General features: G+C 42.3%; 2 protein-coding genes across 4 annotated transcripts in view; one reads left to right on the top strand and one right to left on the bottom strand.

Annotated features, from left to right (window-relative positions):
• PARG (poly(ADP-ribose) glycohydrolase) overlaps positions 1 to 13,642 on the bottom strand; it is a 124,261-nt gene extending 110,619 nt beyond the window's left edge. Inside the window, exons 1-4 of one of the 3 annotated variants that reach the window (XM_024209952.2) lie at positions 13,284 to 13,642; positions 10,652 to 10,718; positions 7,248 to 8,261; positions 12 to 198 (exon numbers count right to left, since the gene is read on the bottom strand). In XM_024209952.2, the coding sequence (XP_024065720.2) occupies positions 12 to 198; positions 7,248 to 8,261; positions 10,652 to 10,718; positions 13,284 to 13,494 (1,479 nt within the window). In that variant the 5' untranslated portion in view covers positions 13,495 to 13,642. Of the gene's footprint in view, positions 1 to 11; positions 199 to 7,247; positions 8,262 to 10,651; positions 10,719 to 13,102; positions 13,157 to 13,283 lie in introns of those variants that run through there. The other 2 variants (XM_024209960.2, XM_024209968.2) reach the window with 2 other exon arrangements.
• Positions 13,643 to 13,883: 241 nt separating this feature from the next.
• Positions 13,884 to 26,620, top strand: part of LOC112113624 (mitochondrial import inner membrane translocase subunit Tim23) — a 35,415-nt gene continuing 22,678 nt past the window's right edge. The window contains exons 1-4 of the mRNA XM_024209980.3: positions 13,884 to 14,096; positions 15,377 to 15,435; positions 23,554 to 23,647; positions 23,910 to 23,994. Of these exons, the coding sequence (XP_024065748.2) occupies positions 13,988 to 14,096; positions 15,377 to 15,435; positions 23,554 to 23,647; positions 23,910 to 23,994 (347 nt within the window). The 5' untranslated portion in view covers positions 13,884 to 13,987. The remainder of the gene's footprint in view (positions 14,097 to 15,376; positions 15,436 to 23,553; positions 23,648 to 23,909; positions 23,995 to 26,620) is intronic.

The raw sequence follows: 26,620 nt of genomic DNA, 5'->3' as shown, positions 1-26,620 counted from the left end.
AATCATCATACTCTGACGGTCACTGTGTGATTAGTTGATGGTCTCAGATGAGGAAGACGAGCCCCACACATAGGCATTCTCCTCATCTCTTCAATAGGTGTCCCAAACCATTTCTTATTAGTTGGAAGCGAAGGTGGGATATATTTAGGAATCTTCCTTCCTGGCCTTTGGTGTTTGAATTCACAAGGTTCTTTCCTGCTGTTAAAATAAAAGGAATACATTGAAGCACATCTTATTTACAGTGGAATACTCTACAGCTAAATGTATGTATTAACATTAGATTTCAAACTAAATTTGTGTCACTTAAGCAGTTTCTTTTCTAAAATCCTTTTTAACTGCATCCAAAACACAGCAAAAGCTGAATCCAGAAACACCTTGTTTTCAGCAACATGCAGTTTTCCATAGTGTTCAACAGCAGAAAAGCCATCCTCAAAACTGCTCCAAATATTGTAAACTTTATGGAATGGAACACAATCCTTAGCCAGAGGCTTTGGTCCCATTATGGTCCCCATTAACAGGAGTCTCTAAGTATCAGTTTAATCATTAACTGTACATGTTCAATGCAATATTCTATTTATACATAATGAAAAGTGCTTTTACCATATGAACCCATCAGGACACTGTAGCGGATAACAGCTTTCTCAAGATGACGTTTACCCGTACCACCAGCTCCCCAGACACTACCGGGGGAATGGAACATATTGACTTCTAAGTCAGTAGTTTGAACAGCCTTTATATTTGTCCTCAAACAGCAGCAAAACAGTTCCAGTGTATTCCATCTGTATAGTATGGCTTAAGCAGACATTGTAGAGACCTGGTACAAATCACCAGTTGTAGAACTTCAGAGTGATTATAGATCTCAGTATAACATACAAGCAATATCCTATCTGAATACAAAAAAAGGTATCAAAGTGGAGGCACAGACTTCAATCAGAAGTAGAGATGGATATTCAGAAGTGTTTGAGCATTCACAGCTGACATTAAAATTAATGGGAGCAGCAAATGCTCTTTCAAAATCCAGCTTTGCCTTTTTCCTGATGTAAGCAGAGTCAGGATGAGCTCTACCCTGACATCTGGTGGTGAATTATGGCGAGTGTGGAAAAGAACTCCAGGGGCTGATCTTGTTTGCATAGGCACACCCACTGGCCTGGCATGAAACACAACAACTGAAAATGGTTACTTTGGCTGGTGTGGGATCCCCAGTTTCTCTATTATTGGGGCGGGAAGAATAAAGTTTTGTTACCCTGATTCTGTGAATCAAGGCCAGTGGAACTGTTGTATGACAGAAGGACTGAGTGAGTCCCTCACCATTACCTAAGTAGCACTTGCTTGACAAGGGGCATGGGTTACAAAACCCAGTGAATTGAGAGAGGATGGGGACAGGTATTTGTACCTGATGGTATGGGCCCCCTCTGAGGGTTTGAAACACCAATTGCACCGCCTCCTCTCTCCACTGTTGAATGTCAGAGCTAACTTTGATTCCCTTAGGAGTCTAGTTACAGGCTGTGGAGCTGAATTCACTTTGGGCCAATGGTGCACCAGCACTGGGGCTCCCCTACTATTACTATGAGCTGAAATCACTAAGAGCTGAAATCACAAAAGAGCCGATGTTATTAAGAGCTGAAATCACAAAAGAGCTGACGTTATTAAGAGCTGAAATCACTGAGTGCTGTGTTAACTAGTGGGGGAGCCTGAAGCTATATTGCTCAGCAGCTGGCGGAGCAATTTGTGGGGACGACTGGAGGAGCGGCGTGGAGCCTTGCGGGGCCGGTTGGAGTGGCCTAAGGAACGGCGAGCGGAGCTGTTTGCGGGGACGGCTGGAATGGCTCACAGGTCGGTGAGCGGAGCGGAGCAGCTTGTACAGCGGAGCAGTTTGTGGGATGGCAGGAAAGTGGACTGGCTCGTGGTAAAGGCTGCGGCGGAACCCCCACGGAGAAACAGACGGCTGGCCAGCCTCGGATCACGTAAGGTGCCCCTTAACACCCTGCGTGCCCCCCCCCTTTTACTCTGGGACTGTACTGACCAGGGACAGAGACTTTGGGGGTTGTTGGACTTTTGGGACTTTGGGTGGTTGCTGGACCCAAGAGACTTTGGGGGTGTCGGACTTTGGGGACTCTGGGTGATTTTTGGGTTGCTGGATTCAAGAACCAAAGGGAAAGGACACAGCCCAATTTGCTGGGGTGGGTTTTGCTCATGGTTTGTGTTGTGAATCCTGTTTGTGGTGTTTTTTCCAATTTTATGCTGATGTCGTTTACCTCATGTTATTAAACATTTTCTGCTACACTCAGACTCCGTGCTTGCGAGAGGGGAAGTATTGCCTCTTAGAGGTACCCAGGGGGGGTGGTATGTAATTGTCCCAGGTCACTGGGTGGGGGCTCGAGCCGGTTTTGCATTGTGTTATTGAAACTGAACCCCTAGATACAGAACCCGGCCCTTGTTGCTGCCAACTAGATGGGCAGAAGGGTTACACTTATATAGTCATTTACAGGTAATGATTTACACCCATTTTGCATGTGCGTAAGTAACTAGACAAGCTGTAGGGCAATAGTGAATTGGGCCTAACACACAAGGAAAGATTATAGAAACAAGCCCAAATTTTGTTCTCTGTTATACTGGCATTACTTCAGACTTACACAGGTAATTTAGAACAATAATTTAACTCCATTTCTTGAAGCTGGCAGGAGCTAAACTAACCAAAGAGTCTCCACAAACAAGACTGATTTTGTTGAACACTTCATTATTTATTAACTCAGTGCCCAGAAGTCTGCTCAGTGCCCAACAGATACAAGAGATAGTGTCCTGAAGCTCTGTTTGAATCTAGATTTACTAACTATAATAAATTATATATAATATATACATTAACTTGTGAGGAAATTCCCCCTGTGCAAGACTTATTTGTTACGGCAAGGTGAGCATCTCTACCAGACTATACACTGAAATATAGACTATCCAGAGGTTTCTATGCTAACCTATTTCATATAAAATCAACAGTTGTAATGGATGGATGGCCATTTATTCCATGTTCTCATTAAAATCTGGTGTACTCATTCATTATCAGCCACTGAGGCAAAAAAAATAAAATCCCAGTTTGAACTTTCTTCAGAAGTCAAAAGATCAGCATAACAATTTTGACAAACTATATTACTAATTTCTTCTGTTAGATCAGACCTCCAAGAAATTAACTAGTTAGGTTTATCAGATTTTAGCCAAGGAAATTGTTACAAATAAGCAAATACTACCCGAAGAATGGATTTCTATATCTAGTAACTTGAATCAAAGACTAAGTACAGAAAATTTCAGAAGTTTGAGAAAGTCCTGAAAAGTAAGGGCATGTCTACACTGAGAGGTAGAGTAAAATAGAAACCAGGACTCAACCTTAAGTACAATGTGTACCATGAAGTATTGACACTATAATAAAAGTGTGCACACAGTTGTTCGATACATACTGAAGAGCCAAGCCAGAAAGCAAAATCTTGAATTACACCTCTACCCCGATATAACGCTGTCCTCGGGAGCCAAAAAATCTTACCGCGTTATAGGTGAATCCTCATTATATCGAACTTGCTTTGAGCCGCCAGAGTGCGCAGCCCTGCCCCCCCACCCCCCGGAGCGCTGCTTTACCACGTTATATTTGAATTCCTGTTATATTGGGTCGCGTTATATCAGGGTAGAGGTGCATATTGTTACTCAGTAAAAAAGTCAGAAGATGCCAAGTATTCTGTTTCCACAGAATAGGCATAGTATAAAATACTCTAGTGAAGCAAGGTTACTGCTTCTTAAAAAATTAAGAGCTACTTCATTAAAAACTTACATTTCTAGTTGCACAAGTGATTTTTACCAATTGCTGCTCTTTGCTATTGAGAACAGATGCAGTGCCACTGGCAAAGATGTAGCTTAATATCTAGCTATAACAGAATATGTCATATAGTCAAGCAAAAAACACTTCTCGGAACACAAATTGATAGTTTGTCCACTTTGTTACTCAGAATTTACACTGGTGAAACTGAAATCAGAATCTGGCCCAAATTCATTCACTGTCCTCTCTGATCTAATTTCAACACAATGTACAAAATCTTTTGGTTAAAGGGATCTGTTCTTCCCTCAACTCCATTAATGCCAATGGGAGTTACCTGCACTTGTTAAGGAGAAACAGACTCTTTTGAAAATACTGAATTTCTATCACATCCTGTCTTTCATGTCTGTTGTCAGTGCAAGGTACACATTGGAATTAATAGCACATTTATGACACAACCCTGCAGAATGCAAATTCACAGACCAAATGTTTACTTTGTTTTCCATTTCCTTCTTACTTTTTAAATTCTACAAGTAATAAAAAATTAGATCCATATGATGAAATGATTATGGCAATACACCATCAGCTCTGTACTGTAAGTTTTCAGCATTCGTTTGCACATCTTGAGGATAGCTAAAAACCCAATTACTACAGACCTGAGCAATAAATGGGCATGCTACTAATACAGCTTTTTAAAAAAAATTATAGAACTGTGGAAATAACATTTACTTTGGGAACATATGAAAGTACAATTCATTGTTTGAAGTAGAGACCAGAGTTATTAAGAAGGATATGCTGCAATTCCACTTAGCCAGAATTGTTGAACAGCAAACTCAACAAGTCTCTCTCTATAATTTACTAACACAGTTCAGTAACCCTAAAGGTTTGAAAAATAGCTATACAAATAGCCACTTCTCCAACCTCTTTGTGTCTGCATGAGATCCATTCACCTTCACAACCTACTACTTCTCCAAATGTTACTTTATGAACAAGAGAATTTCAAGTGGGCAGCTATTTCTGAAGAAATTGATTTATGGCCAGAATACCCACGACTCTCATATTCAGTTTCTTTTTTTAATAGAAAAAAATATTGATTAAAGGTCATTTTAGAAAACATTGTTCAAGATTTCAGCTCTCCTATATTTTTAGCCACAGCATAACACCGGAATGCTGCATTCTGCAAGTACTCTTCTAAAATAACAGAGAATATGTCCCCACATAAAGTGAAGAGTTTGCAACCTATATGCCTTATCAGGGACCAAAGTCTGCACAATGAACACCCTCAACTCACACTGATTTCAATAAGGAGGCACAGATGCCCACTACTTCTTCAACTCAGACCCCACTACCATGAGAAATAAAGACAGAGCCAGCAGTCTTTGAATTTCAATTTTCGTAACTTTGGATCTGAAACTCAAATACTTTTTTTAAAAATGTAGTTCTTTCATCCTTAGTAGTAACTGGATGACTAGCAAAGAACATCATTGTAAATAGGGAAGGAGCGGAGGCTAAAATGGGGGGGAGGGAGAAATAAGTTAAGAATTACTTAGGGCTTGTCTACACTTACAGCGCTGCACCAGTGCAGCTGCGCTGTTGTAGCACTTAGTGGATTTTCCATACCCCTCAGCAACACAGTTATATCAACATAAGTTTGCAGTGTAGCCCAGGGCTTAGAAAAGTTAGATGTCTTCAAGTTGGCTGGGCCTGATGTAATACATCCTAGAATACTTAGGAATTGGCTGAAGAGATCTCTCAGCCATTAGTTATCTTTGAGAATTCATGGAAGAGAGGAGAGAGATGAGAGAACTGGAAAAGGGCAAGTACAGTATCTATAAAAAGGGGAATAAGGACAACCCAGGGAATTATAGACCAGTCAGCTTAACTTGGTTGTCCAGAAAGATAATGGAGCAAACAATCAATTTGTAAGCACCTAGAACAAAATAAGGTAGTAAGTAACAGTCAACATGGATTTGTCAAGAACAATTCACGTCAAACCAACCTAATAGTCTTCTTACTGGATAAGCAGCCTTGTGGATGGGGGTGGGGAGAAGCACTAGATGTCATACATCTTGACTTTAAAAAGGCTTTTGATATTGTCTCACATGACCTCCTCAAAAACAAACTAGAGAAATATAACCTAGACAAATCTATTATAAAGCGTGTACACTTCTTTGGGGCAGCTTGTGTTTTTGCTGTATTTTTATAGCACCTAGCACAATGAGGTCTTGATCCATGACTAGGACTTCTATGCTTTATGGTAATACAAACAAAAAACCAGTAAGCACCATCATCACTACATTTCCCAATTATGAATATCTTTCTCAATGTTTTCTGGAATGAAATTTTCCATATTGGTTTCAACCCAAAGGTGGATATTTTGGTAAGTTTGAGCAAAACTAAGTTAGGTTTGTTTGTTTTTTAGCTGAGAAATGTAAGCACTGAAAAAAACAAATAAAAAAAACAAAAACAAAAACAAAAACAAAAACAAAAACAAAAACAACAAAAACAAAAACAAAAACAACAAAAACAAAAACAAAAACAAAAGCTCCCTTCCCCCATGTATTCTGATTGAATTTTGTAGCTTCTGCCTTCTTTGCATTAGACGAATGCACATACAAAAATCTAACATCTTTTTTTAATATTGATCATTGACAAAGGAACAATTGAAGTTTGAAGGAAATCTTCTTGATCTGTGGCTTACATTCTTTACCCAAAAACACCTCAAAAATAGATTCTCAGTGTATTTAAGGATTGGTCCCCTGGATCTCTTTAAAAGCAGATAAGAGCTACTAAATTGTATTAGATTGTGTTATAGCTCAGTAGGCCAGATTCATCCTTTCTATAAATCTATTGACTTCAATGGAATTTAGAAATTAGGAATTTAATTTGGTCCTATGATCATACTAATTCTTTAGAAAGAAAAATTTCACTTGTATTCAAGCTCATATATGTAACATTCAGAAGTCATTCCACAATTCACAGTACTCGTTTGCTAAGATATATCAAAAGAAAATATGTACCACCTCTTTATTTTAGAAGAGCCCTGCTATTACAATTTACTAAACAATGAATAGTAAAGCTATTCTTTGTCAAAGATGTCCTGTGCCATCATGTGTTTCCATGTATTAAAATCTAATTATTCTAAACAATTTCTTGACAAGATATACAGAGAAGCACTTTGCATTACTCTGGCTTTAGAAGGTCAGTATTAATTCCTGACCTTGATATTTCTTCTGTGTTCTAGAAATGGCACAAGACAAGCTGTTATTGTGTAACCTTGAAATAAGGTTATATAAATATTTTTGAAATTATCTGCTGTTTTTATAGCAATGGTTTCTTCACTTTTAAGTAAATTTTGCAAATCTGCTTAGAGGATAATAAAACAACTACTGTGTTATTACTGAAGAGAAATATATTTAAAAGGGAAAGAAGGAAGAGGACAAACAAAGGTTACCTTTTCTCCTCTGTTCTGGGTAGCCTCATGAAATGGGCAGTGATTTTCGAGTCCTTCTTCCCACAGTGTTTTGCACCTTTGCATTCTGATGAAAGAGTGGGAGAGATCCCATATGACTTTGTATGCAATTCATCCTCTTTGACAGAGTCATCCGTCCCCTCAAAATGGAGGTTATATCGAGCACCTTCACAACATTTGGAAGAAAACGGTGACCGTCTCAACTCTGGGTCAGCATTCCCTCGCTGAAACCTGTAAGATTTGCTTGGAGCTTTTGATGTGTCAACATCCTCTTGCTCATCAAGAAATTGACTTGTTTCTTCATCAGCTTCTGAGCCCTGGCAGCTATTCTTGGAATTATCTACATCCATTGGTGACTCCGGTTCACTTTCTTTCTCAAAAGCATGCGAATCTCCTGAACTACTTTGATATTTGTTCAGTTTTCCTGGACCTCTGATATCAGATACACAAGTATCACTGCAAACATCTGAAAGTGGGCTTTCTGGAACTACATCCACCTCATCTTGCTCACTAGTCACACAGACTACATGGACAGGATTGCAGCTCTTTAGCTGCTGTGGATTACATGAAGTTACTTTTCCTTCTGTTTCACTGTCTTTTGATGGATGTTTTGTATTTGCCATCTTCACAGACCTGCCTGATGATAATTTCCTGTGAGTCCAATTGTCACTATTTTCTTCACTACCTCTGTGAACCTGCTTGCCAGTTTTGTGCATGTGATCAATATTGGCATTTTTAAACTGATCTCCAGACCGGGTCCCTTTAACAGGCTCTATGTCTGATGACTGATCTCTGCATGGCCCCTCTGCCTCCCATTTACACAGGTTGCCAGTCTGAGGCAGATTTACAAGTTTCGTACTCATTTCCACAGATTTTGTTGGATAGCTTTGTGGACAAATATTCTCTAGCTTTTTAACATCATGCTCACACAAGTTATCCTTTTTAACAGAAGTCATCTTGGGATCTGCTCCCGTGCTATTAGTTTTGCTCTGCAAACTGTGGAAGAAAAGATTTGAAAAGCTGGGTTTAACTGTTTCTTGCAAAATGAAATTCTTATTTGTAGATTTAAAGGCCAGAGGGACTACAACAACCATGTAAGACAAACCACAGAATTTTACCCCAGTAACATCAGCAGTAAAGTCCAATAACTTACAGCTAAACTAGAGTATATCTTTTAAAAAGATAACATGTCTCCCTTTAAAGGTTCAAAGTGAGATGATGAATTAGTTACTTCTCTCAGTCATCTGTTCCAGTGGTTGATTATCCTCACAGTTAAAATGTCACATCTTACTTCCAATTAAATTTTTCTATCTTCACTTTCCAGCCACTGAATCTTGTTATGCCTTTTCTGCCATCTTAAAGACCCTCCTAAATAAGGTCTCTTTTCTGTCAATATAGGTCATTCGAGGCCATGATCAACTCATCTCTTAACCGTGTTTTTGATAATCTAAATACAATATGATTTAACTAGCTCAATTGAAGCTATGTTTCCCAGACCTCAAATCATTTTTGTAGCTTCTCGCTGAACATTCAGCAATTTTGCTACACACGTTTAAAAGTATGGACACCAGAACTGGACATAATAATTTAGTTACTTTCTCGCCAGTGTCATATATACCTCTACTCCTACTTCACATACATCCAGTTTATACATTTATGCATAATAATTCTTGGATGTAGCAGTCCTAAACAGTCTGCAGTTTAATAAAAAGTGATATTTACTAAATGTGTTGTTATTTTACAGCTAAGTTAGTTCTAGACTAAATATTACACTAAGAGTGAACAGAGACATGATCTGCTGATTAAATATCAGGTCTGTGATTCAAAAGATTTAGTTTATATTCCCAGCATGCACCCAAGCAGCAATGAGCAAGTCACTTCACCTTTCTGTGCCTACATGTACTCATCTGTAAATCTGTATAAAAATACATATCTATAGCAGACGTTGTAAAACTAAACAAATGTTTATACAGAACTTTAAGATCTTCATATAGAAGGTTCTATTATAGAATTGTCTATAAGTAACATAGATCAAATGTTAGACAGTAGTTTGTTAGGTTTTTCCTTAATCTTTCATCATCTAAAAGATAAAAAAGGGAAATTACTGATTGTTACAGTTTATAAACTCTTTGACTAAACTCATTTTGATAAGCTACTGAAAGTCAGCAGCCCCCTCAATAAATGATAATATTCTGCTGTTCTTAGAAGATACTATGGATGAATAAATGGATTACTTGTTGTGTACTATGAACTAAGCAATCCAAATAAACAGGATAAATGGGCCACTGCTAAAGACCTGACACTGAAAGCGCAGAAGCTACAAGAACACTAGTTACAACTAAAAAGAGTTTGGTGGCTTTCATCTTACAATATTCACATCTACGTCCATTAATCTGTATACCTACATCAGTTTCTCTACTCATTGAGCACTGCTTTACCGCGTTATATCCGAATTCGTGTTATATCGGGGTAGAGGTGTATTTGTAATAGTGATACTGTCACACCAGCCTATGAATAAGTTTATGAAAGCAAGATTGGGCATTCATACTCAGCAAGGAGAGTATGCTCCAAACTAAACCCAGATGTGAGCAGCTACAACTTGATCACAGTCAATGGAGATGCACCACCTTATATCAGAACTGAATATGATCCTAAAAGCTGTAGGAACAGCAAAACTATTTGCTGAAAACAAGATTACACCAAGAGCTTTGATTTATTAATGCTCTATGTCAGGGGTCAGCAACCGGCGGCACGCGAGCCGATTTTTAGTGGCACTCTGCTGCCAGCCAGGGTCCCAGCCGCCGGCCCCACTCAGCCCGCTGCCGGCCTGGATGAACGGAACCCCAGGCCGGCAGCAGGCTGAGCAGGGCCGGCAGCTGAGACCCCGTCTGGCAGGAGCCGGCAGAAAGAAGGGGTCCCGGCCTCTGGCCCCGTTCAGCCCGCTGCAAGTCTGGGGTCCTGGCCACCGGCCCCCTGCCAGCTGGCTGCCAGCCTGGGATACCAGCTGCCAGCCCCACTCACCTCACTGCACTATTATTTACTTTACATACAATAGTTTAGTTATATAATATAGACTCATAGAGAGAGACCTTCTAAAAACGTTAAAATGTATTACTGGCATGTGAAACCTTAAATTACAGTGAATAAATGAAGTCTTGGCACCCCACTTCTGAAAGGTTGCCAACCCCTGCTCTATGTTATACCAAAATGAAAGCAGAGCCGTATCTACAATAGTCCTACTTCTATTCCGGAATAAAATGATTATGTTAGTAAGTTATAATAAATCTTCTGACACAAATCCTCTTTAGAGACCGTTAAAAGAATTGTTCCATTAATTAAAAAAAAAAAAAAAAAATCTTTCAAGCAGTTTATAGTATAGCTTTTACCTCTTTAACTCAGTTGTCTTGGGTCCTTTATTCTCCATCCAAGTGGTAATTGTCCTTTGTTTGTAAACTGAAAAACCATAATATGTATATTAGGACACAAATTGCAATATTACCAAAAACTACGAAGTTTACATTTTGTATCAGCTACAAGTAAAACATCTAAATTAAGTTTTCATTACCATAACTGCTTCAGGCATCATCCAGACTAACGATGCAATATTACATCATATATAGATTTCACATCTATAATTAGTTCTTGTATTCCCTATAAACTCCTGTTTTGCTTTTAGGATACAGTCACAGGTTTCTTTCCTCCCCTTCCTCCCCATCCCAGGATTATCTGCAAAGCAGGGTAAGTGCATTGGCTACTTAGTATTCACAATGAATACAAAGTAATTGGCTGGACTCAATGGAATGGGTTGGAAAATTACCTTACCCATGCTGCGGCTCTTGATGTATTCACTTCTCAGACATGAAAATTAGATGCTTCTGTATCTTTAGCTATTGATGCCAACATACGCCTTTAGTATATGGGGAAAAAGACACGCTCTGGATCCTTACATAGCAAAATGAAGATAGTCAGTCTTGCTTCTCTTCTGCCACCACTGCTCCAAATAAAACTGTATTGATCAGTGGCTAGGATTAGTCTACTCTTGAAAATTATATTGGCATAGCTCTATCAGGGGTATAAAAAACCACATAGCTATGGCGTAGAAAATTACATAGCTATACCGACATAATCCCCAAAGCAGACGCAGCTACATTGAGAGAAGAGAGTTTCTGACAACTCAGCTAACATTTTGAGGGAGGCCTACCCCAACAGGAAAACCTCTTCTGTCAGTGCAGGCTGCGTCTACTGTATGGGGCTATGCTGACGCAGTCTATGTCGTGCACACATACCCATAAGCAGTGAACACTGACAGACACATTCTAGCCACTGAACTTTCAGAATGTGTGGGGCAGGGAGAGAAGTCAAGAAGGGGTGGAACAAGATCCTCAACACCCCCACTAAGTTGAACTTCCCTTGCTCTACTAAAATTGTATGATCATATTATACTTGACTGATAAAGCCAATTTGTAAACATTGTACAATGAAACTTGGGCCTTGTAATACTGAGAGTATTAAAAATGAGCTGGAGCAGCTTTAGTTTATGCACTCAGTCATTCCAAAGTTCAAAATAGAGAATGCATGTAACTTGCTCATTTCTTTTTTCCTTTGTGAATGTGCAACCCATGCATCCTTTCATACCAGAAAATTTCTTGAAATGTATGTCCAGTTTTAGGAGGGACAGAATTTAAAATTTGTATTTTCAAGTGTATGTAACTGAATGCTACCATTTTTATTGTTATTTTATATTTTAGTATTATACAGGTAAGATAGCACATAAGGAAAGGTAGAAGAGAATCTGTTTTATTAACCAAAATCTTCCAACAAAAATCAGATTTCTAAATCTGAAGTAGAATTTTAAGTTCAAAATATATTAAGGTAATTGACAATCTATATATTTGTCATAACTGGATTGCTGCTGAAAAGCCCCAAATATGATGGTACAAACCAGCAAGACTTAAATCTTCACCTTGATACAATCCACTGCATAAAGCATTTAGTTGAAGCCTTTTAACTAACTGGGCTACTCCAGTAAACAATCTGAAGTTCTGGAGGAATAAAAACCTGCAGAGCAGCCAAGAAACTCAGCAAGTTGCAAGTCACAAAGTTCTTAATTTGTTGGGGTGTAGTACTTTCCCTCCTCTGGCTTCATTTCTACTCTGTCTGTATCCCTGTCTTTTTCTTTTCATTCACCTCTACAACAACCAAATCTCATCACTGCAATGGCCTCCAATGTTTAAGTCTCACAGTCATTACTTCCTGTAATCCCCATGGATGAACATGATTTGGATGATCAGATCTGGATGAACATGAGAAACTTTTGGCTATTTAAACAGATGAATTCCTTATAATTTAACATAAGCATTGCTCTCCATTAAATTCATCACGCAGATAGCACTTTAAATATTTGAAAAGTGGTCAGTTTTCTAACTAGGTTAACTGATGCTCTCAATGTACATCCAGCAAAACTATTTTATGAAAGATTATAAAAAGAATCAAATCTTAACAAGTCTAACTCCACGAAAAAAGGGGGAAAATTAACTGTTTCTATAGGCAAGATGGTGACAAGTAGGGAGTAGTAGTGAAGACACCATTTGCCCTGTTTATTTAAAGTACACTGTTACCTCGATATAACGTGACCCGATATAACACGAATTCGGATATAACGAGGTAAAGCAGTGCTCCGGGGAGGGGCTGCGCACTCCAGTGGATCAAAGCAAGTTCAATATAACGCAGTTTCACCTATAACGCGGTAAGATTTTTTAGTTCCTGAGGACAGCGTTATATCGAGGTAGAGGTGTACATGAAAGCAAACAAAACAATCAGAAGACTGAACAACATACTTGTCTCTGTGCACTTAGTACAATCTTGGCTTCTCCGATGGACATGGGGGTGGGGGAAATCACAGTTACACACACATACAGGGAAAGGCTTCTCCCCCCACACCAAGTCAAACAGGAGACGAAAAACAACCACAGAAAGAGATACACAGAAGAAGGTTAAAAGGAGGCGGGTGGCACAAACCTTTGTTCCCCACCGTGGCTGCCAAGCTTTGGCTACTACCGCTGCTTCTGGGCCCTCGTTCCCGGGGGAGAGGGGGAGGAGGCGGAGGCTGCAGTGTCCCTTTTCTGTCCAAGGAAGGGGGCTGCTCTTCCTCCGAGCCGCGGCTGGGGGAAGCGGGGGGGCCCAACCTGACTCTCTTCCTGGGGGTTTCACACTCAGCCCCTGCACTCATGCTTAGGAGACCCCCCCCGCTCCGCGCACCCCAAACGCGCTGCGGCGCTGGGCTCACCAGGGAGGAGAGGCAGCCCCCAAAGGAGAGACGGCAGGGGTCCTTCCCCTCCACATCCTCCTGCTGCCGAAGGCGCGTGGGGGGGCGGGAGCAGCTCGCCCGGCTCTCCCGCACCCCAAACCTTCCGGGAGCAGTGAGCGGACAAGGAACAGGGACCCACACGGGGGCTGGACTCAGGCCAATGGGGGAGCAGGGGCCGCGGCCACACACCTCAAAATGTCTCCCCCTCTCCCCATAGCAACAGTTCCTCCGTCGCCCCGCCTCCTTGGACCGTAAAGCAACATGTCCCGGTCCGTCGTAAAGCGGAACAGGAGACGTGAAAGCTGCGGCGCTAAGTACTCGCTTTACGGCAGCAGTAGCAGCGGGCGAGGGAGGGGGCGCCGGGGAGGTTGTTCGTTGACTCGGTCAGGGCCAGGCCCTGTCCAAAGGCGGCTACATGGAGGGCGGCGGTGGCAACTCGAAGGGCTCAGGCCTCGGCAGCCTGTTCGGTGCTGGAGGAGCCGGGGGCCCGGGCTATTCCCACGCGGACCTGGCCGGGGTGCCGTGTGAGTATCCGCCGGCCGGGCCCGGCCTCCTGCCCTTCCCGCCACGCTCGGCCGGGGGCTCCCGCAGCCCGTGCGCCCAGCGGAGCTCCCCCTCCCCCCGCTCTTATATCCCCGGGGACGGGCGGGACTCGAGGCCACGGGGCAGAACCGGGGCACGCGGGCGGGGATAGAGGAGGGCTCTAGTAAGGGGGAAATGGGGAAGCTGGCGGTGCAGTAACCGCGAGAACATCCCCAGTAACCCTCCCGCGGGGGGGGCGGGCCGCCAGCACCGGTACCTGAAACTGACTCGAGCCCTGAGAAGCAGCTAGCACCAGTCACGCGGGTTGCACGGGTACCGGGCGGGGTGAGCGGCCCTCTGCGGAATCCGAGCCTTGTGCAATCGCAGAGGAGCCAGTGCCTGTGTAGGGGGAGCGTCAAGAGCCGGCACGCAATCGAGGGTGTGAGCTGAGGCCCTGGCCACTTTAATTATCTCTCAGTGTTTCCATCCGCTATTACTAGCATGGTGCCTGAGCGGGTGGCCAGTATTTATTCATACAAGCTGCTTTTGGCACAGAAACATGAAAGTGATCACATCCTTGCTGGGAGTGATAAGCAGATAAGGGGGCCTTGCTTAGTTTAAGAAAAATTTCAGTTTGAGCTGACCTATACAAGACTTCATATATATAGTTGAATGAATTTGACAGTTAACTATGACTTAAGCAATTGGCTCTATAGTAAACTTTTAATTACTTATCTTAGGGAGTCCACAGGTTGATTTTTGGACAAAATATCATCCTGCCCATCTCAGCCTGGCTGTAGATTTAAAGAATAAAATTAATGTGTAACGTTTGCACTTAAGAATAATCTATACAACTTGTACCAGTCTGTCTATAGATAAATTGATTTACAAAAACGTTTACAAAGGTAGGTAAGTATCATCATCCCATTTCACAGATGGGGAAATGGAGGCAGAAGTTAAGTGACTTTCTAAGGTCACACCGTATGTCAGTGGTGGAGTAGAGAATAGAACCCAGGTTTCCCAACAACCACTTCCTTGATCATGGTGTTTGTCTCCTCCATGTCATGCAGTATATTATTACTGTAGAAATGTGTATGTACTAGAGAAATCAAATAATAGTGATGACCGTTTTAATTACCTGAAACATGGATTTTAAATGACCGGATCAAAATAACTACTACCCTCTTTCCTCAACCATCTTCCCATCACCGTTTCTGTCTCAGTCTTGGAGATATTGCTCATACTGATTTCAGTAACAAAGTTCTTTTTCTTCCTCATTCAGTAACTGGAATGAGCCCTTTGTCTCCCTATTTAAATGTGGATCCCAGATATTTAATACAGGTAAGAAGCATGTTTCTATTTTGATCCTATTAAGTCAGTTATCTTAAATGAGTCACTGTTTCCCTTGTGTAGAGCTGCTTTTCCTAAAGTAAAGAGGTCTGATTTTTCTCTTCTATATCAGCGACAAATTGAACTAAGCAGAAAACTTAAAACTTAATATGGTTCCATACAAATTTTATACTATTGATCACTTGAAGTCTGAGAACTGAGTTTCAGCACAGTACTTAGTACAACTTCTTGATGTCATAGTGCCTGAGAGGAGAAATCCAGTTTAGGGACAGAGTGTGAATTAGTCCAAATTAGAAATGGAATTTCTAGAATCTTAAGTCATGCTTCCTTCCAGGTCAAGATCTAGTGCCCCACAAGGGATGTATCAGTTGTGAAACTGATATAACTTAGAGAATTTTTCACTTGACCAGAGCTCGGAGAGCCGTTGCCCTTTGCTGGATCCTACACCCAAGAGGAGAGAGCACCCACATCAGAATTAGTTTAGTTTAAAAGTATCCCTTATAAAATAACTCACAGCTGACTTATGAAACAATAGTGTTTATAAGAAAAATGTTTTGGGAATATCCAAATATTTTAGTGTACAAGGGCAGTGTAGACTTGATGTCACCTCAAAATGCTCAACTGAGTACAACATACTTCTCAACTAAAACCACTAATATTACTAAATTAAATATAGCTTTAAGAAAGCAGGATTATTTTTAAGCTAAAAATTGTCTGCAAAATTAATCTTGCAGAAAGTTAACATAAGAATGGCCATACTGGGTCAGACCAAAGGTCCATTAAGCCCAGTATCCTGTCTTTGGACAGTAGCCAATGCCAGGTGCTTCAGAGGGACTGAACAGAACAGGTAATCATCATCAAGTGATCCATCCCCTGTTGCCCATTCCCAGCTTCGCTATTATATTTAATCTGCCCGAGATCTAGGTAATATGCAAATTCTGTAGACCATCAGAAGATAAAATCAAACTAAACAATTACAGAAAACCTCATTTGCTTCCCAGTTTCATCCAGTTGTATTAAATATGGCAAAAATATCCCAAAGAAGATAGCTCCTTCTTTATGTCCTCAATTTTGAACAGATGTTTAGTACAAATAGCTTGTAGTATGCTCTTAATAAAGACACTTTGTCACATCTAAAATAGCTAGGAGCTTTGCGGGTCAGGGGAGGGAACTGCTACTTAAGGAAATCTGTTTGGCTAAACAAGTACAGCAGTATGTGTTACTCTTCTGATCTAGCACCAGTCTTTTATTTTGCATGAGTGTTAACACGTGCTCACTCTTAAGATAGCAAAAGTAACAACTCTCTTCAAAAGAGCTTCCATTCAGTGAGTTTGGGAATTGCAAAGGTTTCAGGAGGCACACAATAAATGTTCTGTAACCTCAGTGGTGAATCAAACTTAATTTAAGTAAGAGAAAACAACACTTGTATTCTATTCAAAGATTTTATTTAAAAGTAAAAACCTGTAGTGTATAAACCAATAGAAATAGTACTTGACTTCTTACTTCCTCTTCATCTGTTATATCGACATATCTAGGGTAGTCAATCATCTTGAATTTGGAAAATCCTAGAAGTCTTTACACCTACTGCCAGGCCCACGACTGGCAGATTTGCCTTGGTTATCTGCTCCTGGGGGAATTCTGCGCCACTGTGGATGCGCAGAATTCATGTCTCCTACATATTTCCTTGCTTCCCCGCAGAAAAATTACTTTGACAGGGAAGCCACAAGAGCGGTCATGCGACTCTCCCCAGCAGTATGTTTTGGGTGCCCAGGGCAGCTGGCAGAGAGGTAAATCACTGTGGGGCAGGGGTTGGGACTGGGGAAGACCCGGCTGGTGGCTCCTACCCTGCCCTGGGCTCAACTGCTAGTCCTGGCTGGACTGGGGAGGATGGGAATTCCTCTTCCCCTGCACAGCATCCAGGGCTGGGTCAGACCCACCTCCAGATTTCTCCCCAGGCTGCAGGAAGCTCTGAAAACTCCCTCTTCCCTGCACCCATTGCTCCTCAGCTGCAGGGGGAGGGATCACTGTATGGGGAGCTGCTCCCCCATCCGCCTAGCCCCCATGCATCCAGACCCTCTCCTACCTAGATTCTCCTGCCAAGCCTCACTGCACCCAGAACCTCTCTGCAGAGCCCCAGTCCCCCTGCACCACCTCTACGAGCCACCTGCACCGGGATCCCCACCCCACTGAGCCCCAAACAGCTGTACCCGGATCCCCACCCCACTGAGTCCCACTCCCCCAGCATCTGGGCCCCCCCACTGAACTCTCTACACCCAGACCCCCCCCCGCTGAGCCCCAACCACCTTCACCCCCCTGCAGCGTCCCTTTACCATTGCACCCAGAACTTCCCCCCCACCCCCCGTACGCCCGCACCTGGATCCCCCACTGAGCCACCTACATCCAGATTGCCCCACACAGAACCCTTTCAACCCACACGTGGATCCCTCCCTACACTAAGTCCCTCCACACTTGGATCCTGCCTGCTCACACCTGGTGCACCTGTCACAGAGGGGCAGGGCCCTGGGGTGTTTCTGGGGCAGGCCCGGTCCTTGCACTGTGTCAGGGTTGGGTGCAGCCTCACGGCTGAGCCAGTGTCTGGGGAGGGGGAAGCTGCAGAGTGAGCTCCCACCTCTATGCAGCTAGTAGCCTGTGCTCCCCAATGCTATGCTGGAGCCTCCACATTTATTTGACAAATAAAATTTGCAGAATTTTAAATTTTTGCGCATATTTATTTTTTTGGTGCAGAATGCCCTCAGGAGTAGTTATCAGTCCATATTGTGTTGCAGAAACTCACTTCAGAAAACTCAATTCAAAGTGTTGATGCAAAGATTCAGCAAAGAAGGAAGAAATGTTTTCTTCAGATGTCTTCTTCTCTCCCCTTTCCCTTGAAAAGTAAGGATTCTACACTGACTTCCTTAGTTCTCAACAAATGTTGTTGCTTTGATATAACAAACAATATTAATTGAGAGAGTAGCATCATGAATCCACTGGATTGGTGCTATGCCCCCAGCTTTGGAACAGTCTCTGGGAGGAATCCCTTCAGTATGCCAGACCCCCCAAGGAGACTCATTCTTCCTTCAGAGTAAGGCACCGGGCCTCACCACCTCCTAAGACTGAACATCTGTGGCTCCAGCACTCATGTTTCACGCTGTGAGCTCTGTTCAGCAAATCCAACTGCGATAGACTCCTGGTAGAGACTTGTATATTCAGGGATTAACACACCTCACCAAGCATCTGCAGTGACCCTCAAATGGCATTGTCAAAGCAGTAGGGTTTATTAGTCAACTGGAACACAGCATAGGAAGCCCTTAGGGAGGGGGGAGAGATAGCTCAGTGGTTTGAGCATTGGCCTGCTAAACCCAGGGTTGTGAGATCAATCCTTGAGGGGGCCACTTAGGGATCTGGGGCAATCAGTATTTGGTCCTGCTAGTGAAGGCAGGGGGCATAGTGAGCCCCATGTTCAGACTCTGGGCTTGTCTGCACTGGCAATTTACAGGGCTGCAACTTTCTCCCTCAGGGGTGTGAAAAAACACGCCCCTGAGTACAGCACATTTCAGCACTGTAAAGCACTAGTGTAGACAGTGCACCAGTGCTCGGAACTATGCCCCTTGTGGAGGTGGGTTTTTTAGAGCACTGGGAGAGCTCTCTCCCAGCGCTCTGCTGCAGCAGCGCTTTAGCGTTGCCAGTTTAGACTAGCCCTCTGTCTCTCTCTCTCTCTGTCTGACCTTGATCTGTTCACAGGTGAGAGCCCAGACTCCTTCCAGCAGCTAGCTCTTATCCTCTCACTTCACACCTTCTCGGTCCTTTGTTCTCAAGATGGGGGATTCTGCTCAGCTTTCCTGTTGAGAGGTGGGAAGATCCATTTCCCTTTGGGTCATTGGTTGCTAGGTGTTAACATCCTGGTGATTTGGCTTTGCCATTGTCTTTCCAGATTCTCTATTGATAAAGGGTCTGCCTGACCAATCTTTTTTTAAATGATCCATTCAAACTCAGGGTACATCTTCACTACCCACCGTATTGGCGGGTAGCAATCGATTTATCTGGGATCGATATATCGCGTCTCGTTAAGACGCGATATATCGATCCCCGAACACGCTCACCGTTGACTCCGGAACTCCACCAAAGCGAGCAGCGGTAGCGCAGTCGACGGGGGAGCCGCGGCCGTCGATCTCGCGCCGTGTGGACCCCAGATAATTCGATCCAAGATACTTCGACTTCAGCTACGCTATTCGTGTAGCTGAAGTTGCGTATCTTGGATCGATTTTCCCCCCCCCCAGTGTAGACCAGCCCTCAGACCGGTAGGCATATTCATACCCATCTCTTAGGCTATGGCTACACTGGCGCTTTACAGCGCTGCAACTTTCTTGCTCAGGGGTGTGAAAAAACACCCCCCTGAGCGCAGCAAGTTACAGCGCTGTAAAGCGCCAGTGTAAACAGTGCCCCAGCGCTGGGCTGTAAACTAATCCCCTCGTGGAGGTGGAGTACCTGCAGTGCTGGGAGAGCTCTCTCCCAGCACTGGCGCGCGACCACACTCGCACTTCAAAGCGCTGCTGTGGGAGCGCTCCCGCGGAAGCGCTTTGAAGTTTCGAGTGTAGCCACGGCCTTAGCCTGCCCTGAGAGCAAACAGTCCTCTTTCCACCACTGGGTAGCCAGCACAATATAGGGGAAACCGAGATACACATAGGATTAATAAAAATATAGAAGATTCCCACTTTGTCACAAGTAGAAGCTAGCCTACCCTAACTCTGAAGTAAAAGACCATACTTCATTTAGATATTCAGAATGCAAAGTTAAAACATCTAAACTGCAGCAAAATAAAAGATTTTTACTAAAATATTTATGCTGAGAGCAGAATGAACATTTGGAAATCTCAGAAAAGTAGCATCTAAGCGACTGCACTAAACAAACACCATCACCTCACATGGCCAAAAAGGGGAGAGGGAGGGAAAAATCACAATTCAAAACCCAGAGAGCGCATTGGTTATTTGGCATCTGCAAATTGGATGCCTTTGACTTCATGTCAGTATAGATACTGGGTCAGCACCAGTTTAAAAAAAATTAATTGAAAAGCTCTGAATAAAGCTTAACTTTGCTATGGATTGAAAGTTTGTCAGTTTTCCACTTTCATTGTAGATATTTTATTTACTGAAATGTGATTAACTATGAGCTGTTGCAGGAAGAGATTACAGGACAACATTGTTACAGCAATAGTACACAAGGGATATTTTCTAGTATGATCTTGACAAACTAGCACGCTGCATCTTCTCTACTCTTTTGTATCATTTTGTTCTTCAGTTCTTATAACGCAGAACTAAAACTGAAGGATTATGGAGACTGCCTTTGCTAAAATACCACAAAAATTAAGTGAATGCAGTATGATCTGAGATTGTAGAAAACCTAGACAATATGCTTTGTTTATAAACTATAAAGTTGAGTGCCAGGATATTTCTTACCTCTTTAGACCATTCTTAATTCAGCCACAAACTGATGCAGGTTGCTGCCCACTAATGTCCTCTTCATCTGAATTATTATATTAAAAATCAGTAGGCTGGGCCTAGCCTCTGAGCTTACAGGTAGGTTTATTGAAACTATATTTCAAGATAATTGGTTAAATATTCTACAATATCAGTATGGCAAATTAATAATGGCTAACATGCCTAATTGCTTAAGAAATGAGAGCCTACTCTTAGAAATTAGTAGGGAAAAATGAATTTAAACACACTTATACTATTTAGGTGTCAAGGTGTATGAGTGTGGCTATCTTTCATTTTGTAATTCATAGTGTGCTCAATAACATGACTGTCAGAATTTTCTAGAATTTCATCCAGTGTCCCCAGTGATTTTAGGGAATAGTGAAGTTGAGAATTGTTTGGATTCCAACAGAATAGACAGGGGAAGGAGATTTTTTTTTTTTAAATGTTGCTTTCTGACATAAGATTTAGCAGAGACTTAGGGTATGTCTACACCCAGCCGCTAGTTCGGCGGCTGGCAATCGAAGTTCTGGGTTCGACTTATCGCGTTTTGTCTGGATGCGATAAGTCGAACCAGGAAGTGCTCGCCGTCGACTGCGGTACTCCAGCTAGACGAGAGGAGTACCGCGGAGTCGACGGGGGAGCATGCCTGCCGCGTGTGGACCGAGGTAAGATCGAACTAAGGTACTTCGAACTTCAGCTACGTTATTCACGTAGCTGAAGTTGCGTACCTTAGTTCGATTTGGGGGGTGAGTGTAGACCAAGCCTAATCTATACAGAGAAGTTGAACTAGAGGTGTGACATTAAATTGATTAAGTTACCCAGTGCAATTATGTGTGGATGATTACGGCAGTTTGTCTGGTTTATCTGTTTAGTTTGCACCTATGCATTTCAGGTGCAAGCTAAATGGATATAAACAAAGTTTAAATTAGTGTAAGAGTGTCCAATCACAAAATTGCGCTGGTTTAACTAAATCAGTTTAATGTCACATCTTTAGTTGAACTGGTGCAACTTTATGCATGGACCAGGCCTGAAGTCTGTTTTTGTTTTTTGTTTTTTTGCCAAGTCTACCCATTCTGATTGAACGAACTGTAAAATTACTAAACTTCTGGAGTACAGATATCTTTGAACCAAGCAAGACATTTTCTTTCGGACAAGTCATAATGTTGGAAAAAGACAAAAGAAAATTTCCATAGATTTTGTACAAACAGTACATTTAATATCAAGTGCTACAGCCACACTGTTAGGGAATATTGTGAATTCCAAACCAGAATCACCTTATGATCTATCTTTGGCAAAGGAGGAGTTTGCTAGAAAAAATATGCAGATGTTGATTGCTTTGCTGTCCCACATCTGATGTGTTGAGAACAAAAGTGGAAGCTGTTAGATGCCACATCTAGTGTCTAGAGTGAAGAAGGAAACTTCTACCTTAAAGAAAAACTTACCACAGAAAATATAAATTACCAAGGAAGATTCAATATTGACTCTCAAAAAATACGGAACTGTGAAACTACAATTTTCCTTTTTCAAATGTTAATTGGATATAGGGTAGATATTGTGCTAGACTTGTAAACTGCATAACAAATTATAAAAAAAATCTATCTTCTGAATTCTTTTATTATTGATGTGCGTGCTCCAGAGAAGCAGCTGTCATGTTGCTTTCTTCTTCCATCTCACCTTGGCAGGTCTGCATGATAAAGCCAAACAAACACTGTAATTGACCTACCTACACCCACATTTTGGCCAGGGCCAGCTCCAGGGTTTTGGCTGCCCCAAGCAGCCAAACAAAAAAACAAAAACAAAAAAGTCGCGATCTGCAGCGGCAATTCGGCAGGAGGTCCTTTGCTCCGAGCAGGAGTGAGGGACCGTCCGCCGAATTGCCACCGAACAGCCAGATGTGCCGCCCCTCTCCGAAGTGGCCGCCCCAAGCACCTGCTTGGTAAGCTGGTGCCTGGAGCAGGCCCTGATTTTGGCATTACAATTGGTTGCCATTGATGTACAGCAGATTCATCTGGAAAGATAATCAGAAACACCTCTGTGGAAAGACTTGTGGATTTCTTTGTGCATCACTCTTTGCACATTTTTAATGCTTAACCACCAATAGCTTTGTATTCCTTGCCCCTTAGCATCCTCAGAATAGATCTCTTATACTGCTCTAAGGGATTCTTTATAGTAACTATAAAAGTAGTAGAAAAAGAAAATGAACGCTGTATTATGTTGGTATGCATTTAATCGGAGAATGCATAGATGCTTTCAGAGGCATATGTAATAAACAAACATCGTACAAATGATTAATGAATGCATACTGAGTTTCTTGACTTTTTCACTTCATATTGAGTTAGCTGGAAATACTAGTCTAGGAAGAGAATCTCATCCACTTGCATATTTAAAATATCCCTTTTTTAGAATTTGTAATTAATCTATTCCATCTGAATACTTTTCTGTAACATAATTCGTGAGAAGCAAGAGTATTACTGATTTTTTTTCCTCTGTGGTGTTCAGCAGCATTTATATGGAAGTGTTTTTGTTTTTTAACCTTAGTATAGTTAAGCCAACAGAGAGAATTTGAGATGTGTCTGAAACCATGCCTATTTGGAAAGTACAAATGTATAAACACTTACCTTTTCTTCTGTTTCAGGATACAGATGAGTTTATCTTACCTACAGGAGCAAACAAAACTCGGGGAAGGTTTGAGCTGGCCTTTTTTACCATTGGAGGGTGTTGTATGACAGGTATATGGGACTATTTACTGTATATCTTAATGCAAGATTGATGTTACTGTATTAAATCCCAAGTACATGAGACACAATAAAACTGAAGAGATGTTGTCCTATAGTTTTTTTTGTTTGTTTTTTCCCCCTGCAGACTGTATATGTATTTACATATGCAATGGCTACCTGACTCTTGTCTGTAGACTTACAAGATTGGGAATGAATGTGTTTGTCCATTTACTGTATTGTTGATAAAGTAATGGCTAGTGTTATGATTCACTAGGGGCTGCATTTGGTGCACTGAATGGTCTGCGGCTGGGATTGAAGGAGACACACAGCATGGCCTGGTCCAAACCTAGAAATGTACAGTAAGTATATAAATGTACCCACAAATGTATACTTTCACCCCATCGTTATTAGAATGGCTCAAAGCTAACTGAGTATATTACAATAACAAAACTAAAGTACATTTGCTTCTTCTGCGGGGCAAGTTGTACAAAGAGTAAATACAGTATTAGGTTAATTGAGTTGTGAAATGTCTTGGTTAATCTGTTAAGTGCTGATTTTACTTTTTTAATGAGCTTTGGTGGTGGTGTTTGACCATTCTCAAAGGGGTATGGAAAGAGAATAAGTGAAGCATTAATCATTCCCTGGATGCTTATTGAAAACCCACCTATTTCTTTGTTTTTCTTCTTATCTGGAACAGAGTACTCTTTCTTCAGTACTCCCAGCCTTTGCAGGATCAGGCAGGGAGAGAGTTAGGCTATGGCCTTGGCTACACTGGCGCTGTACAGCACTGCAACTTGCTGCGCTCAGGGGTGTGAAAACGCCCCACCCCCCCCCCGAGTGCAGCGCTGTAAAGCGCCAGTGTAATCAGCGCCTGCAGCGCTGCAAGCTACTCCCCTCAGAGAGGTGGAGTACTTACAGCGCTTCAAGAGCTCTCTCGCAGCGCTGGTGGCGCGACTACACTCGCTCTTCACAGCGCTGCCGCAGCAGCGCTGTGAATTGCCAAGTGTAGCCAAGGCCTATGTCTACACTACAGAGACTATGTTAGCATAGCTATGCTGGCATAGCGCCCAAGTGTAGAGACAGCCTATGCCAAAAGGAGCAGTTTTTCTTCCGGTGTAGGAACACCACCACTCCAAGTGACGTTGTCTATGTAGACAGAAAGAACAGGAGTACTTGTGGCACCTTAGAGACTAACAAATTTATTAGAGCATAAGCTTTCGTGGGCTACAGCCCACTTCTTCGCATGCATATAGAATGGAACATATATTGAGGAGATATATATATACACACATACAGAGAGCATGAACAGGTGGGAGTTGTCTTACCAACTCTGAGAGGCCAATTAAGTAAGTGGAAAAAAAACTTTTGAAGTGATAATCAAGATAGCCCAGTACAGACAGTTTGATAAGAAGTGTGAGAATACTTACAAGGGGAGATCCATTACAAACATTGAATCTCTCAGCCATTCCCAGTCCTATCAAGCATTCTTAAAACTACAATACCCACCTGCTGAAGTGAAAAAACAGATTGACAGAGCCGAGTACCCAGAAGTCACCTCCTACAAGACAGGCCCAACAAAGAAAATAACAGAACACCACTAGCTGTCACCTTCAGCCCCCAACTAAAACCTCTCCAGCGCATCATCAAAGATCTACAACCTATCCTGAAAGATGATTCCTCACTCTCACAGATCTTGGGAGACAGACCTGTCCTCGCTTACAGACAACCCCCCAACCTAAAACATATACTCACCAGCAACCACACATCACTGAACAAAACACTGACCCAGGAACCTATCCTTGTAACAAAGCCCGATGCCAACTCTGTCCACATATCTATTCAAGTGACATCATCATAGGACCTAGTCACATCAGCCATACCATCAGGGGCTCGTTCACCTGCACATCTACCAATGTGATATATGCCATCATGTGCCAGCAATGCCCCTCTGCCATGTACATTGGCCAGACCGGACAGTCTCTACGCAAAAGAATTAATGGACATAAATCTGACATCAGGAATCATAATACTCAAAAACCAGTGGGAGAACACTTTAACCTGTCTGGCCATTCAATGACAGACCTGCGGGTGGCTATCTTACAACAGAAAAACTTCAAAAACAAACTCCAAGGAGAGACTGCTGAGCTGGAATTAATATGCAAACTAGATACAATCAATTTAGGATTGAATAAGGACTGGGAATGGCTGAGCCATTACAAACATTGAATCTATCTCCCCTTGTAAGTATTCTCACACTTCTTATCAAACTAACTGTACTGGGCTATCTTGATTATCACTTCAAAAGTTTTTTTTCCCACTTACTTAATTGGCCTCTCAGAGTTGGTAAGACAACTCCCATCTGTTCATGCTCTCTGTATGTGTGTGTATATATATCTCCTCAATATATGTTCCATTCTATATGCATGCGAAGAAGTGGGCTGTAGCCCACGAAAGCTTATGCTCTAATAAATTTGTTAAGGTGCCACAAGTACTCCTGTTCTTTTTGCAGATACAGACTAACACGGCTACTACTCTGAAATATGTAGACAGAAATGCTCTTCAGTCAGCATAGCTGCATCTATGCTGGGATTTTTATTGGCATCATTATGTTGGTCAGGGATATGTCTTTTTTTTTTTTCACCCTCCTGACAGACATAGCTGTCCCAATATAAGTTTTAAGTATAGACCCAGCCTCAGAATAGAATCAGTCTCTATGCCAGCACAGAAAGCAAACAGCTGAGTCCACCTAGATTATTTTTTTTTCTGCGGGGGCAGGAGGAAGTTCCACTGTGGGAAAGTCCAAGGCACAAAATTTGTTCTGGGGTGCTGTTACTCCTGAGATCCCTGGCACTCATCTCACCTTACAGTGTGGCACATGCTATATTCTTTCCAAGTCTCTAGATTAAACTCCAGAGGCAGGGGAGGGAGGGGGAGCCTGCACGCTGAGTCCTCGCTCCTCCCCTGCCTCCTGCCCGCAGCAATCAT

This window comes from Terrapene carolina, unplaced genomic scaffold (genome assembly GCF_002925995.2).
Source record: "Terrapene carolina triunguis isolate 2854851 unplaced genomic scaffold, T_m_triunguis-2.0 Scaffold146, whole genome shotgun sequence".
NCBI lineage: Eukaryota > Metazoa > Chordata > Testudines > Emydidae > Terrapene > Terrapene triunguis.
The sequence above is the reverse complement of the archived record's forward strand: the minus strand, read 5'-3'. Positions and strand labels throughout refer to the sequence as shown.